General features: G+C 52.7%; 1 protein-coding gene across 4 annotated transcripts; it reads right to left on the bottom strand.

Annotated features, from left to right (window-relative positions):
* Positions 1 to 109: 109 nt before the first annotated feature.
* TMEM63C (transmembrane protein 63C) lies at positions 110 to 24,946 on the bottom strand. 4 transcript variants are annotated; one of them, XM_052694600.1, is made up of 24 exons: positions 24,786 to 24,946; positions 12,416 to 12,569; positions 11,826 to 12,046; positions 10,799 to 10,878; positions 10,345 to 10,432; positions 9,283 to 9,320; positions 8,709 to 8,851; positions 8,425 to 8,476; positions 8,029 to 8,137; positions 7,435 to 7,508; positions 7,233 to 7,313; positions 7,040 to 7,160; positions 6,802 to 6,935; positions 6,459 to 6,581; positions 5,849 to 6,002; positions 5,345 to 5,451; positions 4,152 to 4,238; positions 3,668 to 3,733; positions 3,410 to 3,572; positions 3,215 to 3,320; positions 2,922 to 3,089; positions 2,508 to 2,623; positions 2,087 to 2,158; positions 110 to 1,977 (listed from the first exon to the last, which is right to left on the bottom strand). In XM_052694600.1, the coding sequence occupies exons 3-24, from the start codon at positions 12,021 to 12,023 to the stop codon at positions 1,765 to 1,767; spliced, it is 2,493 nt and encodes an 830-aa protein (XP_052550560.1). In that variant the 5' UTR covers positions 12,024 to 12,046; positions 12,416 to 12,569; positions 24,786 to 24,946; the 3' UTR covers positions 110 to 1,764. The 4 variants fall into 4 exon arrangements, with proteins under 4 accessions (XP_052550560.1, XP_052550558.1, XP_052550559.1 ...); XM_052694598.1 differs by having other exon boundaries at positions 12,456 to 12,569; XM_052694599.1 differs by lacking the exon at positions 24,786 to 24,946 and adding an exon at positions 24,409 to 24,506 and having other exon boundaries at positions 12,456 to 12,569.
* Between the last annotated feature and the right edge of the window lie 213 nt (positions 24,947 to 25,159).

Here is a 25,159-nt window from a genome sequence, read left to right as displayed (position 1 = left end):
GGCTGGATACAAAAGGGACAGACAGAGGGTCTGTAGCTGGGCAGAGGGTGACAATGGCTGTCACTACCAGACAGGAGCAACGCGCAGAGGTGATGACTGCAGGCAGCAGGTGGGTGAAGTCATTTTATTCAAGGCACGGTCATAGCGATAAATAACAAGAAGGTACAGACCTCTGGCACATTCCTACAGTGTGGCAAACAAGGGCAATCCAAGCCTGAGCTCCGCAGGACTCAGTGCCACTCGCAGGCACTTGTGTCCCCCCAGAAAGGGAGCATCAAGTCATTGGATGGGGCCACCAGCATCTTACCAGCCCCAAGATGAGTGGCTGCAGGACACCAGTGTAGGGAGCTGGGATTTCCCCTCAGAGTCACTTCTGGTTGCCACAGCCACCACTTGGGCATGTAGAAGCCCGGGAGCAGCAGGGCTGCCAGCCTTGAGAGCTGAGACCTCCAACTCACTGCTGGGTGCCCCAGGATTTACACACTGTGCCCCACCCCCAACAGCTTCAGTAATGCTGGGCAGGGGAAGTGGCACAGGGCATCCCTGCAGTGCTGTTCTCTGGAGTCAGACCCCTCCATCACCCCTGGGGAGAGCAAGGACTGGGGCAGGGCACCCTCCCAGAAGTGCAATGCAAATGTCCCCCTAGCAAGGGAAAGACCCAGATGAGCTCTCTCACATCCCACTACAGTCTTGGGCACCACCCATGGCAGGCACCAGTTTCAGCCCCTACCTCTACAGCATTGCACCGGAGTGGGGAGAAACTGTCTGAACACTGCCTCATTCCTGAGCAACTGGCAACTACAGGAGGATGACTCATGGGAAGAGGCAGGATTTCAAGAGCCCCACCTCTGCATTTTCAGAAGGTAGCAGATGGGTTGATCCCCCACTGGCACCATAACCATTCTGCTATCAGCTGCCTGCTGTGGCTTTACCCCAGCAGGAAACCACCCAGGCACAACAGAACTGTGTGCGCTCACCCTGTGGGAGCAAGGCTGGGAGTGCAATACCTGCTCCTGCATCCAGGGCCCAAAAAGCCCAAGGATGCTGCCTGGGCAGGAGCAGGTGGTGTGCACACACCCAGTGCAGCAGCATTCGTGCTCCAGAGGCTCCTGGACAACCCAGGGAGTGCTGCCAGCCCCCTGTTGCTATTGCAATGGGATGGAACTGTGCGGATCCCCACAGGCAGCCCTGAGGGGAGTGAGGGGAGTGTGGGCTGCAAGAGTGGGAGGATGGGAGCCACCAGTGAAAGGTAGCTGTTGTCATGGCCACAAAATACACTTGTCCCTGAAGACCTGAGGGTACAAGCACACTGCAGCAGCAGAGGGAGGGCACAAAGAGGGCAAGCCCTGCCAGGACAGTGCTCTCAGCACTACATGGGCTGGGGAGGACAGCACCCAGGGCCATGGGAGGCAGCAGGACGGCTGCAGCAATGGATGGGCAAGCTAAGTTTTGTCATGGCAGAGAGGATGTGTGACCAGAGGCAGGGCCTCCCTCCTCCTCTTGCAGTACAGTCTTTCAGGGAGACCTTAACCCAAAACCCTGCAACCTCTCCTCCCCATCCCAGACTGGATGTGGCAGATGGGGCTGCGGGGGTGCAGGGTGGCCAAGCCTGTCTGCAGTGGCAAGGCCACGCTGCCTTGCATGGGCTGAGGTCCCTCCCTCACTTAAGTCCTGATGCCCCCCTGCTCCAAAATCAGCTACGTGTGGGTCCATCAGCAAGGTGGGCGCCCACTGGTGTTGGCTCTCACCGTGGGAGCAAGATGCTCACTGGTAGCGGGGCTGGCTCTCCATCAGGGGGCCGGTCCTGTACTCGCCTTCCACCGTCTCCAGCTCTGTCTCAAAGTTTTGCAGACCACAGTCCTCCCCATCCTCTACCAGCTCCAGGTGGTTGCCCATGGTGCCATAAGACTGGTGTGCCGGGGAAGCTGCCGGTGTCAGGCTCAGCTCGGGCTCCTGCAGTACTGTGGCCACAAAGAGCTGCCCCAGGGGCAGTGAGGTCAGGGATCAGAGGCTGGATGTAAGGGGATGCTGTCCCAGGCGGGGAGTGAGCTGGGGGCCCATAGCAGGGTTAGGGAGATGTACTCACATTGGAGTTGGGAGTGGAGGAGACGCTGCTCCGCTCGGCATCAGTGAAGGTACCCTCAGACTGATCAGACATCTGCAGAGGGGAGACAGGAGGAAGCCGCACAGGGGCAAGGGGAAAAGCTTTGGGACACTCCAGACAGAGCAACATCCCTCATTGAGGTTGGGTCCAAATCCCAGCCAAAATAGCATTCACCCAAGTGAGCTAGAAATGCTGGCCATGACCCTCCAACCACAGCACCACCCAGCGCTGATGTCCAGAAATGGGGAGCTCCTGCATGGGTACCAAAGAGCTGACTGCCAGAGCCAGGACCGATCCCTGCCCTTGTTCTGATCCAGGTGTAGCCAAACTCTCTGACTCTATACTGCAAATGCACCCAAGCAAAGCACAGAGTGGGAGATGGGAAGCAGCTGCCCCTGCTCACCTGGTAGCTGGATGGTTTCCGTGGCTGTAGCTTCTTCAAGCAGAGGCCAAAGAAGGAGAAGACAATGCAGGAGAGGAGGACCACAAAGGTAAAGAGGGTGACAGGGCGGGTGGGACCTAGGGCAGAGACATGAGGTCAACACGCGAACCTCCAAGGACCTGCTGTACACCTAACTGAGCCTCAGGGTGGCGCACGCTGGGGGTGCTCTGAGCTCTCATCCCCCTCTTCCAAACACTAACTGATACTCCTGCATCTCTCAGGTCTTCATCATGTCTTCCCATCCCTCTTCCCACTCCCTACATTGTGTCTAACTCAGAGGTGACACCATCATCCCTCAAGGGTGCAGCTCATCCCCCAGAACTTCAGACTGGTGACCCTGAGAAGTGGCAAGGGGCAGTCCCAAGCTGTCCCTACCAAGGCGCAGGACGGAGAAGAAGAGCAGCCAGAACATGCAGAGGATGGGGGCCACCACAACTTGGCTGATGGCGGCCACATGGAGCTGCTGGTTCAGCTTGGTGGGGATATACACATAGTAGATGTTGTATCGGTCCACCATGTGCTTGAGCAGCATGTAGAGCAAACCTGTAGGAAAGACAGGGGATCTTTGGTGGCTGTTCCTTCCTTTCATGGGAAGTCTCCACACTGCTGCTGATAGCTGGGACAAGCTGTTCTCAGCATGGATGGGGACACAGTGGCACCATACTCACCAAAGGGGACAATGATGGGGCAGGTGATGCTGTAGGTCATGACGACAGAGAAGATGCAGCAGGTCCACGCGTACTCCAACCCAAATTGGAACTGGTAAGCTTGGCTCTGAGACACAACCAACAACACTGTTACTGCCTTTGCCTCTCCAGGTGCACAGGATCACCTGTGTTTTCAGAATAAGCCGGGCCATGTACCCGCTTGATGTGGAGCCGCTCAGGCTCTGACTTGGCGAGGCAGAGCCGGGTGGTATAGACAAAGAGGCCAGGGATGCGCAGCAGCTCCATGGCTGTCCCAATCAGGCTGGAGGTGACAACGTAGTTGACGAAGAAAGCGCCATTGTCTGGGAGGAAAACACACCTGCCCCACGGACAGGGAGGGTGAGAGGGCGGCAGAGTTGGCACTGGGCTCTGCTCTGCAGGCTCTCAAGTTTTGGGGAGAAGGCTTTTACTCACTGGAACTTGATGTCAGCCTGGTCCAGAAAGTGGGTGTCAAAGAGCCAACGGAAGAAGAGATCCAAGCTAGGAGAAACAAAGGGGCAGCTCAGGAAGGGGACACAGAGCAGTGTGGGGGACATAGAGCCTGCAACTGCCTTGCCTTGCCCTGGGCTCAGATCACACTTACTGGAGCCACGACTATGCAGATACCTGACCTGGTCCTTCTGGGATCTGCTGAAGGACTCAACACAAGACAGGCACCAATAGCAACTTAGGCTAGCTGTGACAGCCTGGGACAGATCTTCACCTACGTTATGGGGTGTATTTTCTGTCTGTGCCCATTTGGGTGCAGCTTGGCATCACTAAAGCACGAGCCTTTTCCTTCCCAGGGACAGCCATGTCATCTGTGATGGAAGCAGCTCCTGTCCCTCAGCCCTCTCAGGCTCACTTGTGAGGAGAAGACAACTCCAGTGTGATGCCCAGGCTGCAGGTTGGTCTGTACCTGGTCAGTCCCAGTGAGGGCAAGATGATGACCATGAACACCAGGAAGAAGAAACACTTGTGCATGGTAAGCTGGTTCTCACTTGACCTGGGGAAAGGGAAGAAAAAGAGAACTTTGCACTCCTTGTGAGTGATCACAGAATCATAATCACCAAGGTTGGATCTAGGAGGATCACTCAGTCCAACCATCCACCTATCACAAATAGTTCTCACTAAACCATGTCCCTTATCACAGTGTCCAAACATTCCTTGAACACCTCCAGGGTCAGTGCCTCCACCACCTCTCTGGACAGCCCATTCCAGTGCCTGACCACTCTTTCAGAGAAGTAATATTTCCTAACATCCAGCCTGAATCTCCCCTGGTGCAGCTTGAAGCCATTCCCTCTAGTCATCACTGGTTACATGAGAGAAGAGGTCGACTCCCAGCTCATTACAACCTCCCTTCAGGTAGATACAGAGAATAATAAGGTCTCCTCTGAGCCTCCTCTTTTCCGGACTGAACAATCCCAGCTCCTTCAGCCACTCCTCATAAGCCCTGTGCTCCAGACCCCTCACCAGCTTTTTGTTCTTCTCTGAACCCATTCCAGGGCCTCAATGTCTTTCTTGCAGTGAGGGCCCCAAAACTGGACACAGTACTCGAGATACAGCCTCACCAGAGTTGTGTACAGGGAGATAATTACTTCCCTGTTCCTGCTGGCAACACTGTTTCTGATGCAAGCCAGGATGCCATTGGCCTTCTTGGCCACCTGGGCACACTGCTGGCTCATGTTCAGCCCAGCATCAATCAATAACCCCAGGTCCATTTCCTCTACACAGTCTTCCAGCCACTCTGCCCCAAGCCTGTAGCATTGCCTAGGGTTGTTGTGGCCAAATTGCAGGACCTGGCATCTGGCCTTGTTGAACCTCATCCCGTTGGCTTCAGCCCAGCTATCTAGCCTGTCCTGATCCCTCTGCAGGGCCTCACTACCCCCAGATCGACAGGGATGGCAGATCAACACTTCCAGTCAACATGGTGTCATCTGCAAACTTATTGAGGGTGCACTCAATGCCCTCATCCAGGTCATCAGTAAAGATACTGAAGAGGAGAGGGCCCCAGCACCGACCCTTGGGGAACACCACTCATGATGATGCTACTGGGGCTCCTCTCTTCCAGCATAGCCCTGAGCGGTCCTAGAGGAGCAGGGGTCTCCTTACCTTGTCCAATGTGACTCAAAGAAGGCTGAGTAGTAGACGAGGAATGGCAGGAAGACGGAGAAGGCCCAGAGTAGCAGCGTGGGGAAGAACTGGGTAACAATTGGGTTCTGCAGGAGGAGAGATGGTGGACACCCTCTTAGGACTCTGCCAGCTCCAGGGAGCAACAGGCTATGCCTGCCTACACTGCCACTGCTCCGTCATGTTGCAGGCAGCTCCCTGGGCAGGTGTACATGGAGCAGCTCTTCCATGAGTAGGGACATGTTCCAGGAGGCAAGAGCTTGAGGACAGCCAAAGGCATCACGAAAATATGCTAAGTTCCCGTGCTCTTCCAGCAGCTCCCATGTCAATAAGCAGGAAAGCAATCTGCTGCCAGCAGCTTCTGACATCTTCTGGAGCTCTTCCCACCCCTTTTCTCCTGCACGGCCACCAACTTGCCCTTCCCCATGAACATAGGCACCAAAGCTCAGGCATGCTCAGGGCTCAGGACTGTGTTCCAGGGACTACCTTGAGGCTTTCCACAGGTCGCGTGACATTGAACATGTCCATGGTGTTGACGATGATGGCCGGTGTGGTGAGGAAGAAGAGGAGGATGAAGAGGCAGATATTAAGGAGAATGAATCGCACCCACCAGGATGTGCCACGGACTGACAAGTTCTCCCTAAGAGAGGAAAATATAACTTGGATGCAGTGCAGAGGAAACACCACTGTGTGTCTTGGGTCTTCTGTCTCAGTCCTCCAATGCTTTGTGCCCTGCTCCCCACACCAACCACCCCATAGCCCTTACTCTAAGCCTACCATCGCTCTCCTTCCTATGCTGCTGCATCGCAGATACAGAGATCCCAGGATCTGAGTATGACCACAGTGAGGCCTATGCTACAAGGATGCCTGGGAGTAAGGCTAGAGAAGTCACAGCCTGGCAATCGCTCCAAATCTTGTCTGATCCTGCAACCTATGGAGCGATTGTTCCAGTTACCATAGGTAACTTCAGCTATGACCACAGGAAGGTTCTTCACAGCTCGTCACCCTGGGAAGGTGCTCTACAGCTATGGATATGGTTTCCCCTTCCCAACTGCTGGCCCTTCCTCTCTCCATTCCTCCCACCCTGGCAGCTCACCAGATAATATCACTGGGTGCAGGAGCGTAGCGTACACCCCACTGATGTGACTTGACCACAGTGGTCACAGAAGACTGCTGAGGATGCTTCCGGCAGTGGATGTGGCTGTAATCCTTCAAAATCCTGCAGGAGGAAGCCCAGGGTCAGGTCCAAACCACAGGCTCAGAATCCCCCCTGCTTCTCATGAGTCTCTCCATGCTGCTCCACGCAGGCAGAAACAGACTGGCTGCCTGGATTTGGCTGGAGGAGCTGTCAAAGTGCCCCTGCTGTCCCCAGAAATGGTGGCCCCATCCCGTACCACCATCAGGTCATGCTCGCACCAGCAGGCCCAAGAGACACTCACACAGCTGTCATACGCTCATCCTGGAAGGTGACAAAGGCCATGTCAAGCCGCTTCAGCGTGATGCGGTTGCGTTCAGCATTGAACTCATCTGTGAGCTTCTCCTCCAGTTCCCCATAGTACTGCTCAGCATCCACCTGTGGGAGCAGTGAGGGCTGGGGCATGGGCAAGCTACTGTGCTGCCTGCAGTTCTGCCCACACTGGGACCACATTGCCTGCAGCCCAACTCTCTGCTTCCTACCTGCTCAAAGCCACAGAAGCGACAGCAGAAGATCCGGGCACAAGGGTGGGTTTTGATCATGATCTTTCCCTCTTTTTGTGCCTTGGTGGTGAAGTAAAGCCGGCCCTTCATTGCTTTACGCCTGCCAGGAAACAGATAGAACAGTTCTTCTGCCTCCATCAGACAGACAGGTACAGGGTCCCCTTGTACTCACCTCTCTGCATCCAGCTTCATCAGCTTGCGCACATCAAAGCAGAACTGTACATTGGTGACAGTGCAGCTGGGATAGGCCTCACTGTGGGCACATGGACATGGTGACACCAGGGGACAGTGACAGGAATTGAGACAAACTTCTCTCTCCTCCCCAGGGAAGCCCAGGTAGGATGGGGACACCCTGCTGAGATGAGGCTACTCACTGGAAGTGCTTAATGATAAGTGAAGGGTCTGTGATTTCCATGGGAATGTGAGTAACCATCAACGTCCGGGCGACCTAGGAAAGGAGAAGAGGCAGAGGATGGGGCTGGGGTCCATGGACCATTCATTTGCTATCTTGTTCAGCCCAGATTGCAGTTTGTAGTCATATCTTCTGCAGTACAGAAAGGGAAGGGATGTGCACTAAGGGAAAGAGCTCAGACACTATTGTGCACTTAGGTGGAGGCACTAGGAGTTGCAGAACCCACAGTCTTTGTCCCTTGCTGGCCTCCTGCATGCTGCAGGAACAGGAGAGCCTGTGGGCAACTGCCAGCCCCAGGGCTTCAGCTTCAGGGCTTGGCTGGACAGCCAGCTTCTGACAGCTAGACACAGCTGAGATCCAGTCTCTGCGACAAGGCAGCAGAACATTTGCCTCCAGACTCTCTTCAGAAGCAGGAGAAAAATGACCTTGTCTTTTCATATCTATCCAGGTCTGAGCTGCTTCTAAAGCTTTCTTTACGTACACCACAGCAAATCCAGAGCTGTCCATCTGAGCTGAAAAAGGCAGGGATGGTGGCTGTGGGGAGGACACAGCTCACCTTCTCATTCTCTCTGTATTCCAGGTGGATGGAGTGGTGAGCCATGCAGAGGATGGTGAGGATGAAATAGATGAGGGCAAAGATGCTGTGCAGCCACAGGAGACGATCTCTGGAGAAGGAGAGAACTGCATCAGCTCACGCTGCAGCAAATGGACCAGTGTGGTATTTAGCACTCTGCCATAGCCACCCAGCCACCCAGCAGAACCCTCTGAGCCTGCTGCCAGTGCTGGAGACCTAAGCCAAGAACGCATGTGGTGCATACAGACACACAGCCTCCCACATGTGCTGTGCTGCTCACTAAGGCCAGGCTCCAGAACAACGCACTACTGCAAGCACATCTGAGTGCTTGCAGCACTGCAGCTGCACATGCAGCTGCCCAATGCCAGAGTTACGTACTGTGTTGGGATGTTGGCGATGGTGGTCCGGCCAAAGTGAGTGGGGTTGTGTCCTGCAGGAGAAGAGGACAAGCAGAAGTTTATGAGAATCTGGTGCAGAGAGCATCTTCATGCTTGCAGGGCAAACGATGCCTGTGGGCCCTCTTTGCTCCTCCTGTCCTCCCACCTCCCAGGTCCGCAGTAAGCCCCCACCACCCTGAAGAACCATAACTGACAGAAGGATCCTTTCACCTTCCAACCTCAAAGTGCAGTGCTTGTGCCAACCTGAGGCTGGGATGCACCTACCTAGGAGGTCCCCCGAGAAGTTGACAGGCAGGATGACAGCCACGGAGAGCACACAAACCAGCATCAGCAGGACCAGGAGGTGCCGCTGGAAGGAGAGGTAGGTGGTGGCGTCGATCCCACACTTGCTCTGAATTTCCTCATCCCTGGGAGAGAGCAGTGGGAGTGAGTGCTGGGGATGTCACCACCACCACTGTCACCACCACTGTGGTCCGCTGTCTCCATACCCACTCTGGGGACACTAGGGCTCACAATGGAGCTGCTCTAGCCCCACAGAGTCCTTGAAAACTCATGGCATTCTGCCTGCAGCATGTGGGATTTGGGCACAGAGGCAATGGGCCCTCAGGCTGCCATCCCATTGTAAAACTGGATCCTACTGGGAGACGCTGAAGCCTTGTCCATTGGGGCAGGAACCTGGGGTCAGCAAAGCAGTGGAGGACAGAGAGAGAGGAGCCTCTGCTCTCTCCCCTGGGGGACACTTCAGCAGAGCTCTCCTCCATTGCTCTAGCTCTTGGACCACCACCCACAGGGACCAGCTCCCTACAGCATGGCCACAACACTGACAGTACATACTTACTTCATCTGGTAGATAGAAAGGAGCCAGGAGCAGAATCCCTGGAAGGAGAGAGAGACAAGATGAGGTAAGGGCCACCACACCCAGAGCCCTAATATGGAGCTGACCCTGGGGACCCTAAGGGCTCTATCTCCTCCTCTTTGTCCCCTTTCTGTGGGGGCTTATAATGACGTTGAATGGAGCTGTAGGCAGAGCCTTGTGGGATGCCCTCCTTTCTCCTCCTGTGAGAGCTGTCCCTGCTACTCCTCTCCTCTCCCCACCTTTACCCAAGATAAAACTATTCCTCACTGAACACAGACACAAGTGACTTTATGTAGATCTCCTGCCACACTCTGCTTTCAAGCATTTCATTTACTACTGCCAATATTTGTTGGCCTCACAAGCTCTCTGGCAGATTTCCTGTTTCTGAGTGTCTGAAAAATAATTTAAGTACTTGTTTTCAAGCTTTCTACAAATGTTCCTACAAACTCCTCTTACCCCTTGCCTGGAATGCATTTTACACCTAATCTGCCAGAGTTCAGATTTTCCTCATTTGGAAACTGCTTAATTTTAAAAAGGTTAAATTAGAAATCTTAACATCTATAAATCTTCCTTAATCTGCTTTTCAGCCATGCTGGCTTTCCTTTTGTTTTTTTTCTCCCTTATTTTTGATGAGTAACAAACATCTGCACACAATATCCAGTATGATGCCTTTAAATAGTTATTCTGCCACCTGCAATTATTTTGATCCTCTACTTTCCCTGCCTAGTTATTTTTTTTTTAATAAGTTCATTTTTTTTAATAGCTATAACACTAATTGACTTTTGAACTTTTGTTATCAAAAGACAGAAAGAGACAGCAAAATGTGTTGGACTGTGCTTGTTTCTAGTGTAGCCTGTTTTGTGCCTAATGCCACTGAGACGAGAAAAAGGCACATTTGCATGAGTGGTAGAGTGGTAGTGAGGGTAGCTCTGGGTGCCCTCATGGCATCTCTGGCAGTGAGTGTCCTGAGCATCTCAAAATGGCTTTGCTGAGAATGCCAAGAGCAGCTGCAGACTGCCTTTGCCATAGCTGCTGTGTACTTACCATGTCCTTATTGTCAACATCTAGGGGGCTGCTCTCTGATGGGGACTTCTCCTTCTCACTCTGCTCCCCGTAGAAAAGTGATGTCAAACTTCGGATGGATGAAAAAGAAAGAAGTGAGCGAGGCACAGGAAAGACTGCAGAAAAGAGGGGGAGAGCAGCCACAGGGAAACCACACTGAGATTTTCCTCAGCAGCCCAGCTGCTGCACTGTTCAGGCAGTGCATCCTGCCCAAATGGCACCGAGAGCCATGTCACCACATGCCCCATGTCACCACTTCTCCTGCAGCAGACAATGCCTGTGTTCCCCCCGGCCAGGAGTGCTGGCCTCGTTGCCAGGTCATCACCTCTGGCCTGGGCAAAACAGCAGCACTCTCAGGACTCCTCTATGGGCTGCACCACAGCCCCATTAGAGAGGCTGGAGCCAATCACCGGCAGTAGCCTTGTGGCTTGCTCACCTATCATTGTCCATCAGCAGTGCCAGGCGCCCATAGTCCCAAGCTGCTTTCCGAAGGCAGGAGAAGATCAGGAGAAGGAGCTGGAGGAGGAAGGAAGGGACAGTGAAGGTTTTTGCCACAGAATCTCACCATCTCCCTCCTTCCTGTTTTCCTGCTGATAAGCTCACATAATACTGTCCTCAAGCCAAACTGCTCTTGTTCCACAACCTCACCACTGCTGCTGCAGGTAACATCACAGACACTGACACAGCAGAAGTGGTCTCTGAAGCCTGAAGCCTTGAGTGTATGTGCACCATGAGAGACCCCTGAAGCTGGATTATTTCCCAGTGCGGCAGCAATCCCTGAGGTGCTGGTGACTGGTGCTTCTGCAGCTGCTCAAGCATTATCTGCTATCCACCACAAAGTGTGCAAGGCTCTTGGCCGTCAGAACTGCGTGACCAAAGCAGCAGGGAACACCAGCACACAACTGCATACACGTGTGGCTGTCACCACATCTGTAACACACACTTGTGCTCACAGCCACCACATCCACAGCCTTCCCTGTAACCCCAGGTGAAGCTCACTGTGGGCCTTGGCTGAGCATCATTACTCGGATGGGCAGAAAAAGTCCCCATGTGCACAGGGGTTCAGTTCCATTCCCACTACATCTGCAAAGCACCAACCTGCAGCACCACGGGAGGACATTTACCAGATGTATCTTTGGCTACCCAAATACCAACACAGCAAGGACTGTCCCACAGAATCAGAGGAAAGGGCTGGAAGGACCTCACAGCTACTTGGCCCACACAGATCATAGTAACAGGGCATTACAGGGACCCAAACATCTTCTGGTTGATCTCCTTTCTCAAGGAGATTGCCTCCAGCGTGGGTGAGATGTGGCAACAAGGTTTCTTTTAGGACACAGCTATTCCTCATCTCCCAGAGGTACATCCTTTTAGGGGCTGGGACACAGCAAACTGAGTTTCCAGCCCTGACCCCCATGTTCTCCCAGGAGCCTGTGGACATGGCACCCTCCTGGTCTGCTCACCAGCCAGAGGATGAAGTTGATGGCGAGCACAGTGGGCACGCCACCAAACGGCAGCCCTTGCAGGACGGTGCTGCGTGAGCGGGCACTGAAGCATTGCTCCTCAGTGCTGTTCACCAGGGTGTCCAGGAAGCTGAGTATGTCCAGTGAGGTGGGGCCAGCTCCATCCAGCGCTGGTTCCACCGAGTACACGTTCTCCATTGGTGCTGTCACAGGGCCTCACCCTGCAACACAGGGCCAGGGTGAGGATAAAGCAACTGCTGCTTGAAAAAAGGTCATGGCTCCCTCCGGTCCTTCACAGAGGTTGGAAGCTTGCTAAGGGCAGGGAGGGAATGAAGCTAGGTGCTGAACTTGCATTTTCACAGAATCATAGAATCATTAAGGTTGGAAAAGATCTCTAAGATCATCTAGTCCAACCCTTATTACCACGACCACTAAACCATGTAACTCAATGCCGTACCTCCACAGTTTTTGATCACCTCTAGTCCTACTAGATCATCCCCAGTCCTACTAGCTACAAGGGAAGGGCTGTGGCACACAGGGCAGAAGGGAGTTGACGAAGTCTTACAGTTACCTCATACTCTTTTCCTTACCCGCATTAAAGCCCATGCTATTTGGTTGTCTCTATCATACCTGAGACAGGTCTCTCACCACCTCTCCACTCAGTCTCGGAAGCTGAGTTCAGCCATGGCCACCCTGTTGCAGTCAGCAGGTAAGAACGAGGACTCAAAGCATTGGCTCGAGTTTCTGAGAAAAAGAAATGATGATGTTAGCAAGGGGGCTGCTAGGGCTTCCCTTCATTAATTCTTGACAGCTGAAGCTACTGTGGGACGCAGTCCAGACCTCCCTTCTCCATCATGGTGTGCGTGATTTGAGTGTCATGGGACTACCCTTCCATTTTCCCACCAGACCAGGATTACTCCTTCCAAGACTTCCTCCACTCCTTCTTGAGAGCTGATGGTGCAGGCTACAGTCACTGCCAGTAGGAAATGCTTAAAGGCCATTAACAGTCAAGGCTGTCTCTTACTTCCAAACCTTTTCTACTACTGTGCTTTGGAGGAGAGGATCCTCTCCAAACCCACAGTGCTTGGGAACCCTGTGAACAAACATCCTACAGAAGCCAGTGTAAAATAGCATGATCATTATTAACAGAGATACTGCAGACTTGTGTGCCAGGATGGTGCCAAATGGCTGCTGAAGCACAGGAGGAGAGGATCAAAAACCTCTCTGTTTAGGGACAGACGAGTTACCGACATGAGGGGGAACAGCCAGACAAAACACTGTATTTGGAGGCCTTGAGCAACCAAAAGTAATTTTGAAGTTGATCATACCCTGAGCAGGGGCTTTTGTCAGATGATGTCCAAGCAGTCCCTTCCAACCTTGGCTATTTTGCATCTCTACTCTTGGGCACTTGTGCTCCTGACAAGGTGACCTTCCAGCGTGCCTGGAATTTCTATGGAGTTAAATGAGTTCCTTGTCTTGCAGACCCACTGAGCAGAGATACTGCGACCACAACCTGTGAGGCTATGTGAAACCTCACTGCACCCACTCACATGGACTCTGCGAGCTTTGTATTTTTGCCTAAATTGCAGACAGAGACTTTTTGCAGCCCCTGCAGCCACTCAGCCCCAGCTCATCACTGATGCAGGATGCTCCTGGACCACATGGACAGGACAGGACAGATGAAGAAAAGCAGGAGCCACAAACTGATTAAGCAGTGACAGAGGATGCAAACAAAGGCAGCCAGCACCTCAAGAGACCTGGGTATATAAAGTGTTTATGGCATTTTTTCCTATCAAAACCAAACAGGACAAAGTCTGCTTCAACACCAAAGGAAATCTGATTGAGAGGTCCTTGGGGATCACAGGGAGAGCATACACAAAATACCTCAGCTTAGAAAGGGGATCTTCCTGAGCTCTACAAGGATTTGCTTTTGTTGAGAAACATTTACTGCAGTCAGTCAGTGTGACAGATGGGAGACTACAGCAGCATGTGCATCTGTGTGCACTGCTGTAGCCTCAATCTCCCCCTCTTAGATCACTCAGCTTAAGTTCTTGGAGGTGTGCAGCCATATATGCACTGACATGGCCAGTTCAAGGCATCTGGAGACACCCCAGTCTCAACTGGGTGTGTGATGGGACAAACAAACAGCAGCCATTTGTTCCAGCCAGGCTGCCTCTTGCCCACTGTGAGGCCATCAGGGCCCGTGGCCGGGTCAGCACTTTCCTACAGAGATGTTCTCAATCTGTTCTTTCCATGTGCACGTCTTCCTCCCTCCCCTCCCCATGTAAACAGCAGAGCCATCACCATCTGGCATTTCCAGCTGCTAAATAATTCATTGCCTTTTTGTTAACACAGAGAGTGTGTCTCTGGCCGAGGGAGCTGTTGGACCTTCAGTAAATAATCAAGGAGACTTAGCAACCTCTGAGTCGCTTCTGCCACCAGCAATCCAGCAGCCAGCAGTAGGATCCTGCAGTTTGTTTCTAGGCTCTCTGCTCATGTCCATAGGGAGAACACACTGCTGCAAGATGACAGGGTGAGAGGACTGGTGAGAGGACTGGTGTGAGTTGGCTTCTCCTATCAAGCCGTTCTTGCTACCATCTTTCACTAATAGCGGGCTGTATTTGCTGTCACTCCAATCCTTCCTGCCTGCAGGCTTCCCAAATGCAAGCCTTCACCTACCCAGTGCTGCCAGTCCCTGTTTCTCCACCCAGCAGTACTTCATCAATGTCAGACTTCCTGCACAGAGACAATTAAGGAGCAAGAGAGGCCTAAAACCACCAGGGCAGATCTGTCCCCCCCCTCTTGAGCACCTCCTGGTCCAAAGAAGCCATCCCATCATGCTCAGACCATGTAACAGTGCTTGTAGCAAATCACATCTCCTCTGAAGATGATCTCAAGCTCACTTTCCTGCCTTTTCACCAGTTCCTTCAGCCTCAGATTCCCAAACCAGTGCCATTTTGGACCATTTTTTCCATCTGATCCCAACTCTTATGGTTCTCTTAGGAGAACTTCTGCAAATCTCATAGCAGCAGCACTACCAGAAACTGCTGGAAACAACCAGATAGGTAACTCGCATAGGAACAGCACGTGCACAAAAATGGCAAGAGAAGATTTCTGCTCCTGTGCACAGCCTGAGCCCAGACCTGTAGGACATGGGCAACCTCCCTCCAGAGCAGAGATCCCCATAGCGAGAGGTTGCATGGGTACTGTAAGTCAGATAGAGAGCTGCTGCTAAAAGACCTAAGCCACATTTTCACATCAGTTTATGAGATAATGCAGTACTTTGCAATACTCCGTTAACAGCACAGAGAAGTCCAACCAAGTGCACATAATCAGCACAGCAATTCCTGTTTGCTGCCACGCTGCTGCAGGGAAGCTTCCTGCCATTGCGCTTTTCCTGACCTTTATGGGGCAGCAGAGGAAATGATGTTGTGAATAACAAAGCCAGGTGGGTGTATTCACATCCAGGGGTGCCGTAAGAGCTCCCTGTTAGCATGTATGGCCAGTGTCAGTCACAGCCAGGCATCCCTCTGGGCAGGCACTGTCCCTAGCAGTGACAGTGGCAGCCACGTGAGGGAATGCAGAAGAGGCAGGGCTGCAGCTGGGAAAATGAAGCAGTAACAGACAGGCAGGAATCACAATACGTGCCCTAGCCCATTAAGGTCTTACAAGAGATATGCTAATACAGGGTTAGGAAAGGTGCAGGGTGACAGAAAAGCACTTGCTCCTCCTCTTGCAATGGCTGTTAACAGGCAGTGCATTTATCAGACTGACTGTTCAAAATTATTTGTTGGATGATTTCTATGAACCATTTGCAGTGTGTGAGGTTTGCCTTAAATAATCAGTGCCCTGATTGCTTTGTTTATACACCAGCATCTGCTTCTCCTCTCTGGTTGGGCAGGCACTAATCCAGAAAATCAGATTTCCAATTAAAAATCAAACACTTATTTTTCGTAGACACAATTTTATAAAATTTGTCTTTCCCTTTAAACATTCTGACAGCAAACTCATTTGTTAGAGCAGTAAGGGAAAGCCAGAGTAGCAAAACACCAAAACAAAGCTTTGGGAGAGCTCAGATAACTAAGCTGGGCTCCTCCAAATGCCAGTGCTTGCTCAGCCTCCACATGCTGTTTGGGCAGAACAGACTCACTAGTTTTTGTGGCAGGTCAGCAGCTGTGGCATGGGACTTGGTCCTGCTTCTGGTCAGCAGGGAAGCCAAGCTATAAAACCAGATATTTGCTTGCCTAATGTCTCCTGGAAAGCCATCATCCCGCTACACAAGTGCTTCTCTTCCTTCCCAAGGAGCCAGGCAGCAAGAGGGAAAAACAAGGACCGATGTAACAGGAAAATCAGGTCCATGCCTGTCTGTGTCCCTGGCCATGCACCTCCAGCACCTGGCCTTGGCTAGCAGTGAGTGGGGCAGGGTAGGAAACATAAGACATTGCCACTGACTCAGCACAGCACAAGGCTGGAGCTGGGAAGTCTGATCCAGGCCCTGCATTGAGCTCAGCACAGCCTGGCCAAGGTACCAAAGGGCATGGTGACCTCTCCGTCCCTGCAGGTTGGTGTACAGCAGAACAGGCATGCTGCATACCACATCCAGCCCTGAGTGGGCATGATACTGAGGACACCATCCCCAAGGTGCTGCCTCCAGGACATAGCTCTCAGGACAGATACTGGGTCAGAGAACATGTACCAGCTCCGTCCTATTAGCCTGCCAGAAAACAGACATCCTGCCAACAGGGAGAACACATCAGAAACAGCAACCTGCCCTGCTGATCAGACCCTGGAGTCAGGAAAGTCTGGAAACAAACGACCACCTAGCAGCAGCTGATGACCCCTATCAGGCATAACCACCTGCTCAGAGACTCATTTTGTCATCACCAAGTAAGACATGACTGCACAGAGAGGTGACAAGGACCCAGCAGCCGACGTCCCTTGTCCCTGTACATCCCCGCAGTGGTGGTGCCCTCCTCAACCACTGCTAGCCAGCTGTCCCACCAACAGGCATCATCTCATCTCCAACACCCACCAACACCAGCAAGGCTGACAAGTGCTGCTCTTATTTGGTATCAGAGGCTCAGGAAAGCACCTGGAGGCAGATGGCTGCTTCCCCTGTGAGGGTGACATGCCCACATAGAGCAGGGTGCCATGCCAGCACAGAGAAAAGTGCTGCCTCCTCTGGGATAAACCCTACATCTTGGAAACATGGGCATGGCTGCTCGCAATTTCTGTACAAGCCCACTGCAGGTCACATCTGCAGTTCACACCAGCAGAAGGTGCCAGAAACACTGTGGGCTCCAGAAAGGAGGAAAAGGGAAGGTAAGAGAGCAACTCTTCCATCCCCAGGCCCCTCTCACTACTCAGGAGCAATGGTAGGCAGCAAGGAGAGTGGGAGTTTGGTGTGCAGCCACCTGCTCCTCTCTATCTGCAACACAGCACAGCTCTGCCCAGCCCAGCCCTGGGCAGTGCTGGCTGGGCAAGGAGCTTCACCAGGGCAAGGACCAGGCCAGGGTTGTGCTTGTGGTGCTCAGTCCCCCAGACCAGGAGCAGGGGAGCCAGACAAACCCTCACTATGGGCTGGGGCTCCCCTCCAGTTCCTGGGCCCTGCCACCGCCAAGTGCAGCTCCTCCTCAGCCTCCCACCTTACTCCTGACCCCTGAGTCTTTCCTTCAGGTTCTGTTGGACATCTCCCTTTGCTTTGCCCTTGAGGTTCCAGCATCCGCAGTACCCCTGCATCTGGCTCAGCTCCTGGAGCAAAGGAATCCTCCTGCCCTGCCCAGCTCACCTCTTGGTGAGCACGAAAGATTCTTCCTGCAAGTGGTGGTTATAACACTATATATATACACACACGTAATTTTAAAGCGTTTGCAGTGCTGGAACACTTTCCATTGCCTGAGCTCAGTGCCAGGAACACAGAGTGAGGTTCAGGCTGCAGCAGGAGCCCACAGACACACATCGCTTACCAAATGTGGCCCCAGCACAGCTCTCCTCCCACCTCTGCCAGGCTTCCAGCAGCACTGGGTAACACCAGATGACCAGGATGAATCACACCGCCCAGTGTGTGGGAGCTGGCAGCACTGCAGAGGATTCGCCCAGAGGGTTACATAACAGGGCTCTGGCCGGGCCTTGGGTCAGCATACAGCAAAGGGAAGGGGAAGCCTCTGGTTGTGGGCACAGCAGCCTAGGAAGGGAAGACAGGGATAGAAGGTGCTCCCCAAAGCTTCTCAACCCTGTGGGGACCCACCACACGGCCATCCTCCTCCCCAGCATGCAAGCAAATCTGGTCCTTGAATGGGAAGAGGGTGGATGCTGAGCCAGGCTCCCAGCCTCATCCCCCAGCCTTGTGCAGCCCACGCAGCCCGCAGAGGGAGAAGCGGGAAGCGGCTGCTGTGGAGAGAGGCTGCTCTCCAGGCAAGCTGCAGGCTCTGCAAGGTACACACTGTTCCAGCCTTCTCCTGCTGTCATGGGTGCAACGGTGAGATGGCTTGTTCCTGCCACCTGTCCCCTCTCCGCAGCCACGTATCCCCTGCAGGGTAGGGCACGGCCTGGCAGGACAGGCAGCCCCTCACCTCCTCAACCCACTTCCTCCTTCCCCCCAGAGGGGACATGAGGAGCTGAGCAGCCTCAGAGTATCAAAAATAAACCCCAGGCAGTGGGAGGGGAATGAGATGCCTCTCTGGCCATGTCCACCATCCAGCAGCGCCACACAGCCAGCGCAAAGATTGGATGTGACAGAGGAAAACATGAGAAAGGGCTCATTTCCCTTATGGGAAAGAAGGAAGTGTCACATCTGGGCACATACAGAGGTTGGGGAAAGGACAAGGCATGGGGAGGAAGAGAAAGTGTGGGCCAAGAGGGGCAGCACAAAGCCAGGATCGGTGATGCTTTGAGCACAACTCACCCTCGGAAAAAGGCTACTTGGCATCGGAGAGATGAAGTTGATGGACATGTGGAAACGTCCCCTGCCACTGGGATGTCCTCTGGCCAAACCCCATCACATGCAGGGCAAAATTATCTCTCTGCAGAAACCAGTAGCAACACTCCTTTCAACAGGGCCTTAAAATTACCTCATTGTTTTGGATGGAAAGAAACCTTGGAAATTCAGCTGCAGAAGCTGTCTGAATAAACTGGAAGTTAACGTAACTGCTGGGATGAACTAACCCTGAAACCTAACTATTACCCTGGAACACTAGGACAGTTGTAGGCAATAGCAGTACACACATACAAGAGATAGCAGGGTAATTATGGCACGGCAACATTCAGCAATATTCTTTATAAGTCCCATTACTTGTTTTTGTACAGCTTGGTGCAACTCTATGTGCAGAAACACTTCATGCCCTGACCTCCCTGCCACAACTGAGCTAACCTGGAAGTCCTTAAAATGTAACATTCTCAGGAGGTGGCACAACCACCCTAGCTTCTCTTAGTTTATTCACTTTTGTTCTGCTTCTGAACAAGGAAGAATTTGATGAAATGTCATGAAAGAAAACAGAAGAAATTAAATACTTGGATGAAAGAATTAAAAACTTGATGAAAAGCTCCCAACACAAAAATCCAATGAAAGTGCCTGATCAGAATAGTAGCAGAGCGATATGAAAGGAAAAAAGCAATAAAGAGGTCTTGGAACCAGAACAAATAAAAGAATTATGACTTTCTGAAGCACATATCTGGCAAAAAAGTAATCAAATGTTGCCCGAACTGAAAACCAATTTAAAACTTGAAATTGTAACAACCTACATGCTAAAACTTTAGATCACTCTAATCTGGGAAAAAATAGGTAGAAATGCACATGGTGTGTTCTTGTTATCAGAGATATGCTCACTGGCTGAGCAGCTGGAAATAAAACCTGATGAACTACATAAGCAGCAAATTTGTTCTTAACCAAAAAAAAAAAAAAAAAAAAAAAAAAAAAAAAAAGCAGTGGGGAAAAAAAATAATCAATTATTTGAGTACAGAAATAAACTTATTAAAAGTTCACAGAATTCCAGTGAGCTCAAGCAGGAGTGCCTGCTTCCCTTTCCAATCCCAACAAAAATGAGTGTGAAAGGAAAATCTCTGCTAGTTCTGAATTCTCATAAAGCAGTCAGGTCATATCCTGGTTATATTCTATTCCTCCTAAATTCTAATAAAATTCTGTTCCTACTGTGGAATCATTATTGTTAAATTCACTGTATTTGCAAATAATGTTTTTATAATGTATTTTTTTTTAAAGGACACAGATTTTAAGCAGTTTCATTCAGCTAACTAGGAATCATTTCTCAAATGCTCGCTCTTGACATTTGGAATCAAAATTCATTTTCCACTGAAATACAGTTGGAACGAATTTATAATAAATAATGAAGTGAAATCTAATGGGGAAATGTGTCACTCACCATCTTCTAATATAAGAACTACAGGCATTAAGAATTGAAACAAATGCATGTCACGCTGTAACCTCACTCACTTAAGAACGGTGCAGCACCCTGCTCAGCCAGAAGTACCACAACTTATACTCATCACCAAGAATCAGCTTGCTCCTTAGGCAAACAGCAGCAATCCATAAACACAGGAAGATTACAGCTAGGCAATTACATCAGCGCTTTCTGATCATTCATTTAAATCGTGACTTTGGCCCCTCCATCCTATTCAGCAGCAGGCTGAGAGCCAAGCAAGCAAGGCACAGATAAATTTACTCTTGAATCTAAGAAGCACGGCTCATTCTTCTGCCTTTTTTTCTGCCACTTCCACGTAGTTCTGCGAGTTGTGTCCTCACCTCAAGGAAAGCAGCCCAGAAACAAAAGGAACTGAGTATATTCCTAGCCCAGAACCTGTGAGCCCTGGAAATCTCTTACTGATGTAGAGACTGCTGATGCAGGCTCGGGGGAACTAGACAACCACCCCTATTTCTGGTTGTTTCTCTGACACTACTTTGGGGATCACACCACGGCGACCAAATTTCTCAGAAGATGCGACTAACAATCACAGACATGCTGAGGCTAGAAGGTATCTCTGGAGACCATCTTGCTCAACCTCCCTGCTCAAGGCAGGTTACCTACAGGAGGTTGATCAGGGCCATGTCCAAGAAAGTTGTGAATATCTCCAATGACAGAGATTCGGCTCCACACCAGAGCTACATTGAGCCCACACTGGCCTGCTGCAGACAGGTCCTCCAGCCCAACGGTCCCAAGCCCAGGATCACTGGGAGCTGGGATCCCAGCTGCACCGGTGCCATGTGATCTTTGGCCAGCCACTTCCAAGTCCAGTGTTTCACCACCTTAGCTTGCCAGCCTTCATTCAACCTCTCAGCACCTCCAGTCTCCTACTACCATCTTCTAGCACAAAATGAAGCAGTCCCTGGTAGAGCCCTTTTTTAGTCTCTCTTAGGAGGAACTTAGAATTACCTCGAGATGTTTTTCCCACCTCTCATACCCTGCTTTTTAGCACTTGGGGGTGTAGAGGAGCCTGGCTCACTTCGACTCAGCCTTCCCCATGGCTCACCCAACCTATCTGCAGATAGCAAGACGCAAGACAAGAATGCTGAGGGTAAGGGAATCAGGTCACCTAAAGCTTTCACATGTTCCTACTGAGCAGGAACACTACGTCTCCTCTTTGATTCTCCAATTTAAATATACTGTCACTTGAGATCAAACTACAACAGCTCCAGAAGCCCCTCCTTAGCCAAAGCAGGACTCATGGGGACAGTGCTGGGAGCTGCACAGATGATCCTGGTGCTGAAATGCTTCCGTACAGTGGCATTTAAACTCTCTGGAGACTGAGCAACATTACAGTAATTTCAATTAGGAATGTGATTTCCCAGCCAAAGAGGCTTGCTCCGCAGCCCTCAGCATGGATGCAGCACTTAAGTCTGTACAGCCGTCCACTGAGAGGGCCATACGGGGCAGGCAGGGCGGGACCATGCTGACGCTTCTGTAACCACCACAGAGAGCCACAAACTAGACCCAACAAGGAGGGAAGTGCTGGAGAGGGGAAGGTAAAGCAGGGGCAGGGGGATGAGAGAGGAGAACCCATGAACGAGGCCTCTCTATCCCACCTCCTGCCACCTGTGCGGAGGAATCCTGTGGGATCTGCCTGGCCCTGTCTTACCCATTAAGCACCAACAACCATGCCCTGGCATGGGAAGGGCTGTGCACAGCTATCTGGCCCCAGCTGATCACATTGTTGTCATAATGGTGTGAGTAAACTCACACCATTGTTGTCACCTAATAACAGGGGTGATAGCAATCAAATTTACCAGGCTGAGCTGCATTTGAAGCAGTAACTTAAAGCAGCTTTTAAAAGACATTTAGGCACTTTAAAGTGTAGGTAGATATCAGAGTGGTCGTGAAAAGCACTGGGGCATCTCATTGCTGGAGGTCTCACAGCTGGGTAGGGACTGAGCACAATAAGGCCACAGCTGAGGCAAACTGGGGCTGGAGCTGCTGCACAGAAACCAACCAAAAAGAACAAATACGCTCCACTGCTTTCCCTGAAATGATCTCACAGCAAACAGCTTTTGATCTGAGCTCAGTACATAAGCAATGCAACGTTTTCTTCAAACTTTTGGCTAACTACGCTAAATATATTTACAGCAATTAAGCTATGTAAGTAAGAATAGCTGTTTCATCAGGCACAGGAGGGATGACTGCAGAAGGCTTTGGTGTTTGCAGGACTCATGGAGGAGTCAGCACTTGCACAGCAAGCATACTGATATCTTCATGTGAGTTTAAGTGATTGATTAGTTTAATAACAACTGAATTCACTAGTGGGTGTCAGAAACATTTCTCCTTCTCCCTGCTGCTTTAGTGAAGTGATCAAGGCCTGTGAAGATGGGTATTTCCTGTGAGGAATATTCAAAGCAGACATTCCTCCTTCTACAACTCTTTAAATTCTGGCTCTGGAGTTGTGCTGAACCTCAATTCCCGTGCCTGGGGCCACAAGATTGGATAGCAGAGAAGCAGTGGCCAGCAGCAGGCATCATGCTCCCAGCAGGCCACAGTGGCTAAAGTGTGGGCCTGCCAATTCATGGAGTGGTTTGGAGAGCAGGGACAGAGGGATTGGTGTGATATCATGGGGAAAAAAGAAAAAAAAGAGAAAGCACTGAAAGAGACTGAGACAGTTATGGGAAGAGCAGAGCCAACATGCTGCCATGGCAAGCAGGCAGAGGTTTAAGCTTACAGGGAAGCCAGAAAAGCCCATATGTGCTATGGAGTCGGAGGCTGCAGGGGTCAGACAGCCTTCATGCTTTTATTTATTACTCATTTGTTTGCAGAGGGCTGTTTGCCAGGCTACCAAAGACAAATCCTTCCTGACAGAGCTGCCCCTGCTTCCCTCTCCATATGCTCAGCACCGGCACCGCTTTGCAGGCAGCAGGGCCAGCAGGGCAGACTCAGCTCTACCCCTGCAGCACCTGGTCCTGCTCCCTCCTACTTCTCCCACACATTCCCCAAACTCCCCTCTGAACAAAAACCACAGCATCCCCCTCCATCCCAAGCAGTACTTTCTGCCTCCTCCCCTGCTCAGACAGGCCTGCCCTGTACCAGTATTGTAAGGCACAGTGCAACACGGGGCAGGGTTCCATGGAGAGAGGTGATCGCCCCCACCCACTTGCACACCCAGCCTTCTCCTTCCCTCCTGTCTCCACATCCTCTCCCCACTGAATTCTCACAAAGAGGAGAAAGCAGAAGCACAGCTCGGTTCTGGAGATGACAGGAAAGCAGTTAAAGGAAAAAAAAGATTTCATACAAAAAACAAAACAAAACAAAACAAAACAAAACAAACAAACAAACAAACCAACCAACACCAAAAACCTCAACCAAACAAAGGTGCCTCTTCCTGCTGGATAACACTGGCAGGGAGATCTCTGCATTGCACACCTCTATGCAGCACCGCTGCCACGCGGGAGGACATGAAGTGCGGAAGGGAGAAGGCACGGCCCCGGTCTGCAGACAGAGCCGGGTGAAGTACAGTGAGGGAGAGCAGCTAAGACAGTGACACAACCCCAACCCTACTGCCCCTTCTGCTGCAGTTATCACTGCCCAAAGCCGGGGGCGGAACGGGGAGAGGCTCCTCCGGCACCCCTCCAGATGTGGTCCCCGGGTGGGCTGTGCGGCCGGGATGACGTGGGGACCGAGTACAGCTGTGGCATGACACAGCGGCGGGATGACATTTCGGCTGGCACAGAAGCAGCGGCACAGGCACCCAGAGAGCTGCCCGGCCCTGGGGCTCCCTCCCTCCCTGTGCCGCTGAGGGCTCCAGGAGCCCGGGGCAGCCCCGCACCGCGCTGTGCCCCGCCGCCCATCCATCAGGTGCAGACGTAGAGCCACGCCGGTACACGCCGCAGCACGAGGGCGGGAAACGGCACCTCACCCGCGAGAAGTACCCAGAAACCTCCTCCGGCAGCAAACCGGCCACATCCCCGCATCCCCGACCCGCGCGGCCTCTCCGGCATCCCACCGCCGTCCGCCGCCGACGTTCCCGGCGGATCCCACGAGCGCATCCGCCGCGAGCCGAACCCCGGCGCGGCTCCTTCCCCTCCGAACCGCCCAGCACCGGCCCCTCCCGCGGCCGTGCCAGCCTCCCCCGACCCGCGCCCGGCACCGACCTGCCCGCTGCTCGCTCCGTTCGGGGCCCGCAGCCCGGCCGCCGGGTGCCCGGCCCCGGCACGGGAAGAGGAGGGGGTCGGGGCCGCCCCGCCCCGCCGCCCGCCCCGCTGCGGCGCCCCCCCCTCCCCGCCTCTGCGCTGCTCGGAGCCGGGGCCTGCGCTGCCGGGGCCGCCCGCGCTCCAACGGGCCCGCCGGGCCCCGCGGCTCCGGCTGGGGGGGAGCGCTGCGGGCCGAGCGGCGCGGAGCGGCCTCTGCGGCAGCCGGCCGGGAGAGCCGCAGGGCGGCACGGCACGGCGCGCGTTGCGGAACGCAGCGGCGTTCGCTGAATCTCTGCTGCGGATGCGCGGCAGCTGAGAAACTTGGCGGGGGATCCTACCGGTGCCGAGAGGCCGTAGGGTGGGACGGAGGCCTGAGGCGCCCAGGTGCAAAAGAGGCTTCGAGAGCCCGTTCTCCCCCAAGTACCCACTGCGCTCTTTCCGACCGAGCAATAAAAGCCGAAGGAGCAGCAGCACGGTGAGCTGCAGGTGTTCCCGGCCTCTCCGGTTCCCATCCCAGCCAGCAGTCGGGAGCAAACACCAAAGGGTGACCCCGGAGAGGTCCCACTGACGTCCCGTTGCTGCCACTCCATGGGGGTGCCCAAGTCCCACACACATGGCTGCAGTGCTGAGTGAACAGCATCTGAGGCACTCTCTAAAAACTCGTTTAGACTCATTGGGTCGCTTTAAGGCTGAGGAAGTGCAGACCAGTACA

This window comes from Tympanuchus pallidicinctus, unplaced genomic scaffold (assembly GCF_026119805.1).
Source record: "Tympanuchus pallidicinctus isolate F22 unplaced genomic scaffold, pur_lepc_1.0 scaffold3, whole genome shotgun sequence".
Lineage (NCBI taxonomy): Eukaryota > Metazoa > Chordata > Aves > Galliformes > Phasianidae > Tympanuchus > Tympanuchus pallidicinctus.
The sequence above is the reverse complement of the archived record's forward strand: the minus strand, read 5'-3'. Positions and strand labels throughout refer to the sequence as shown.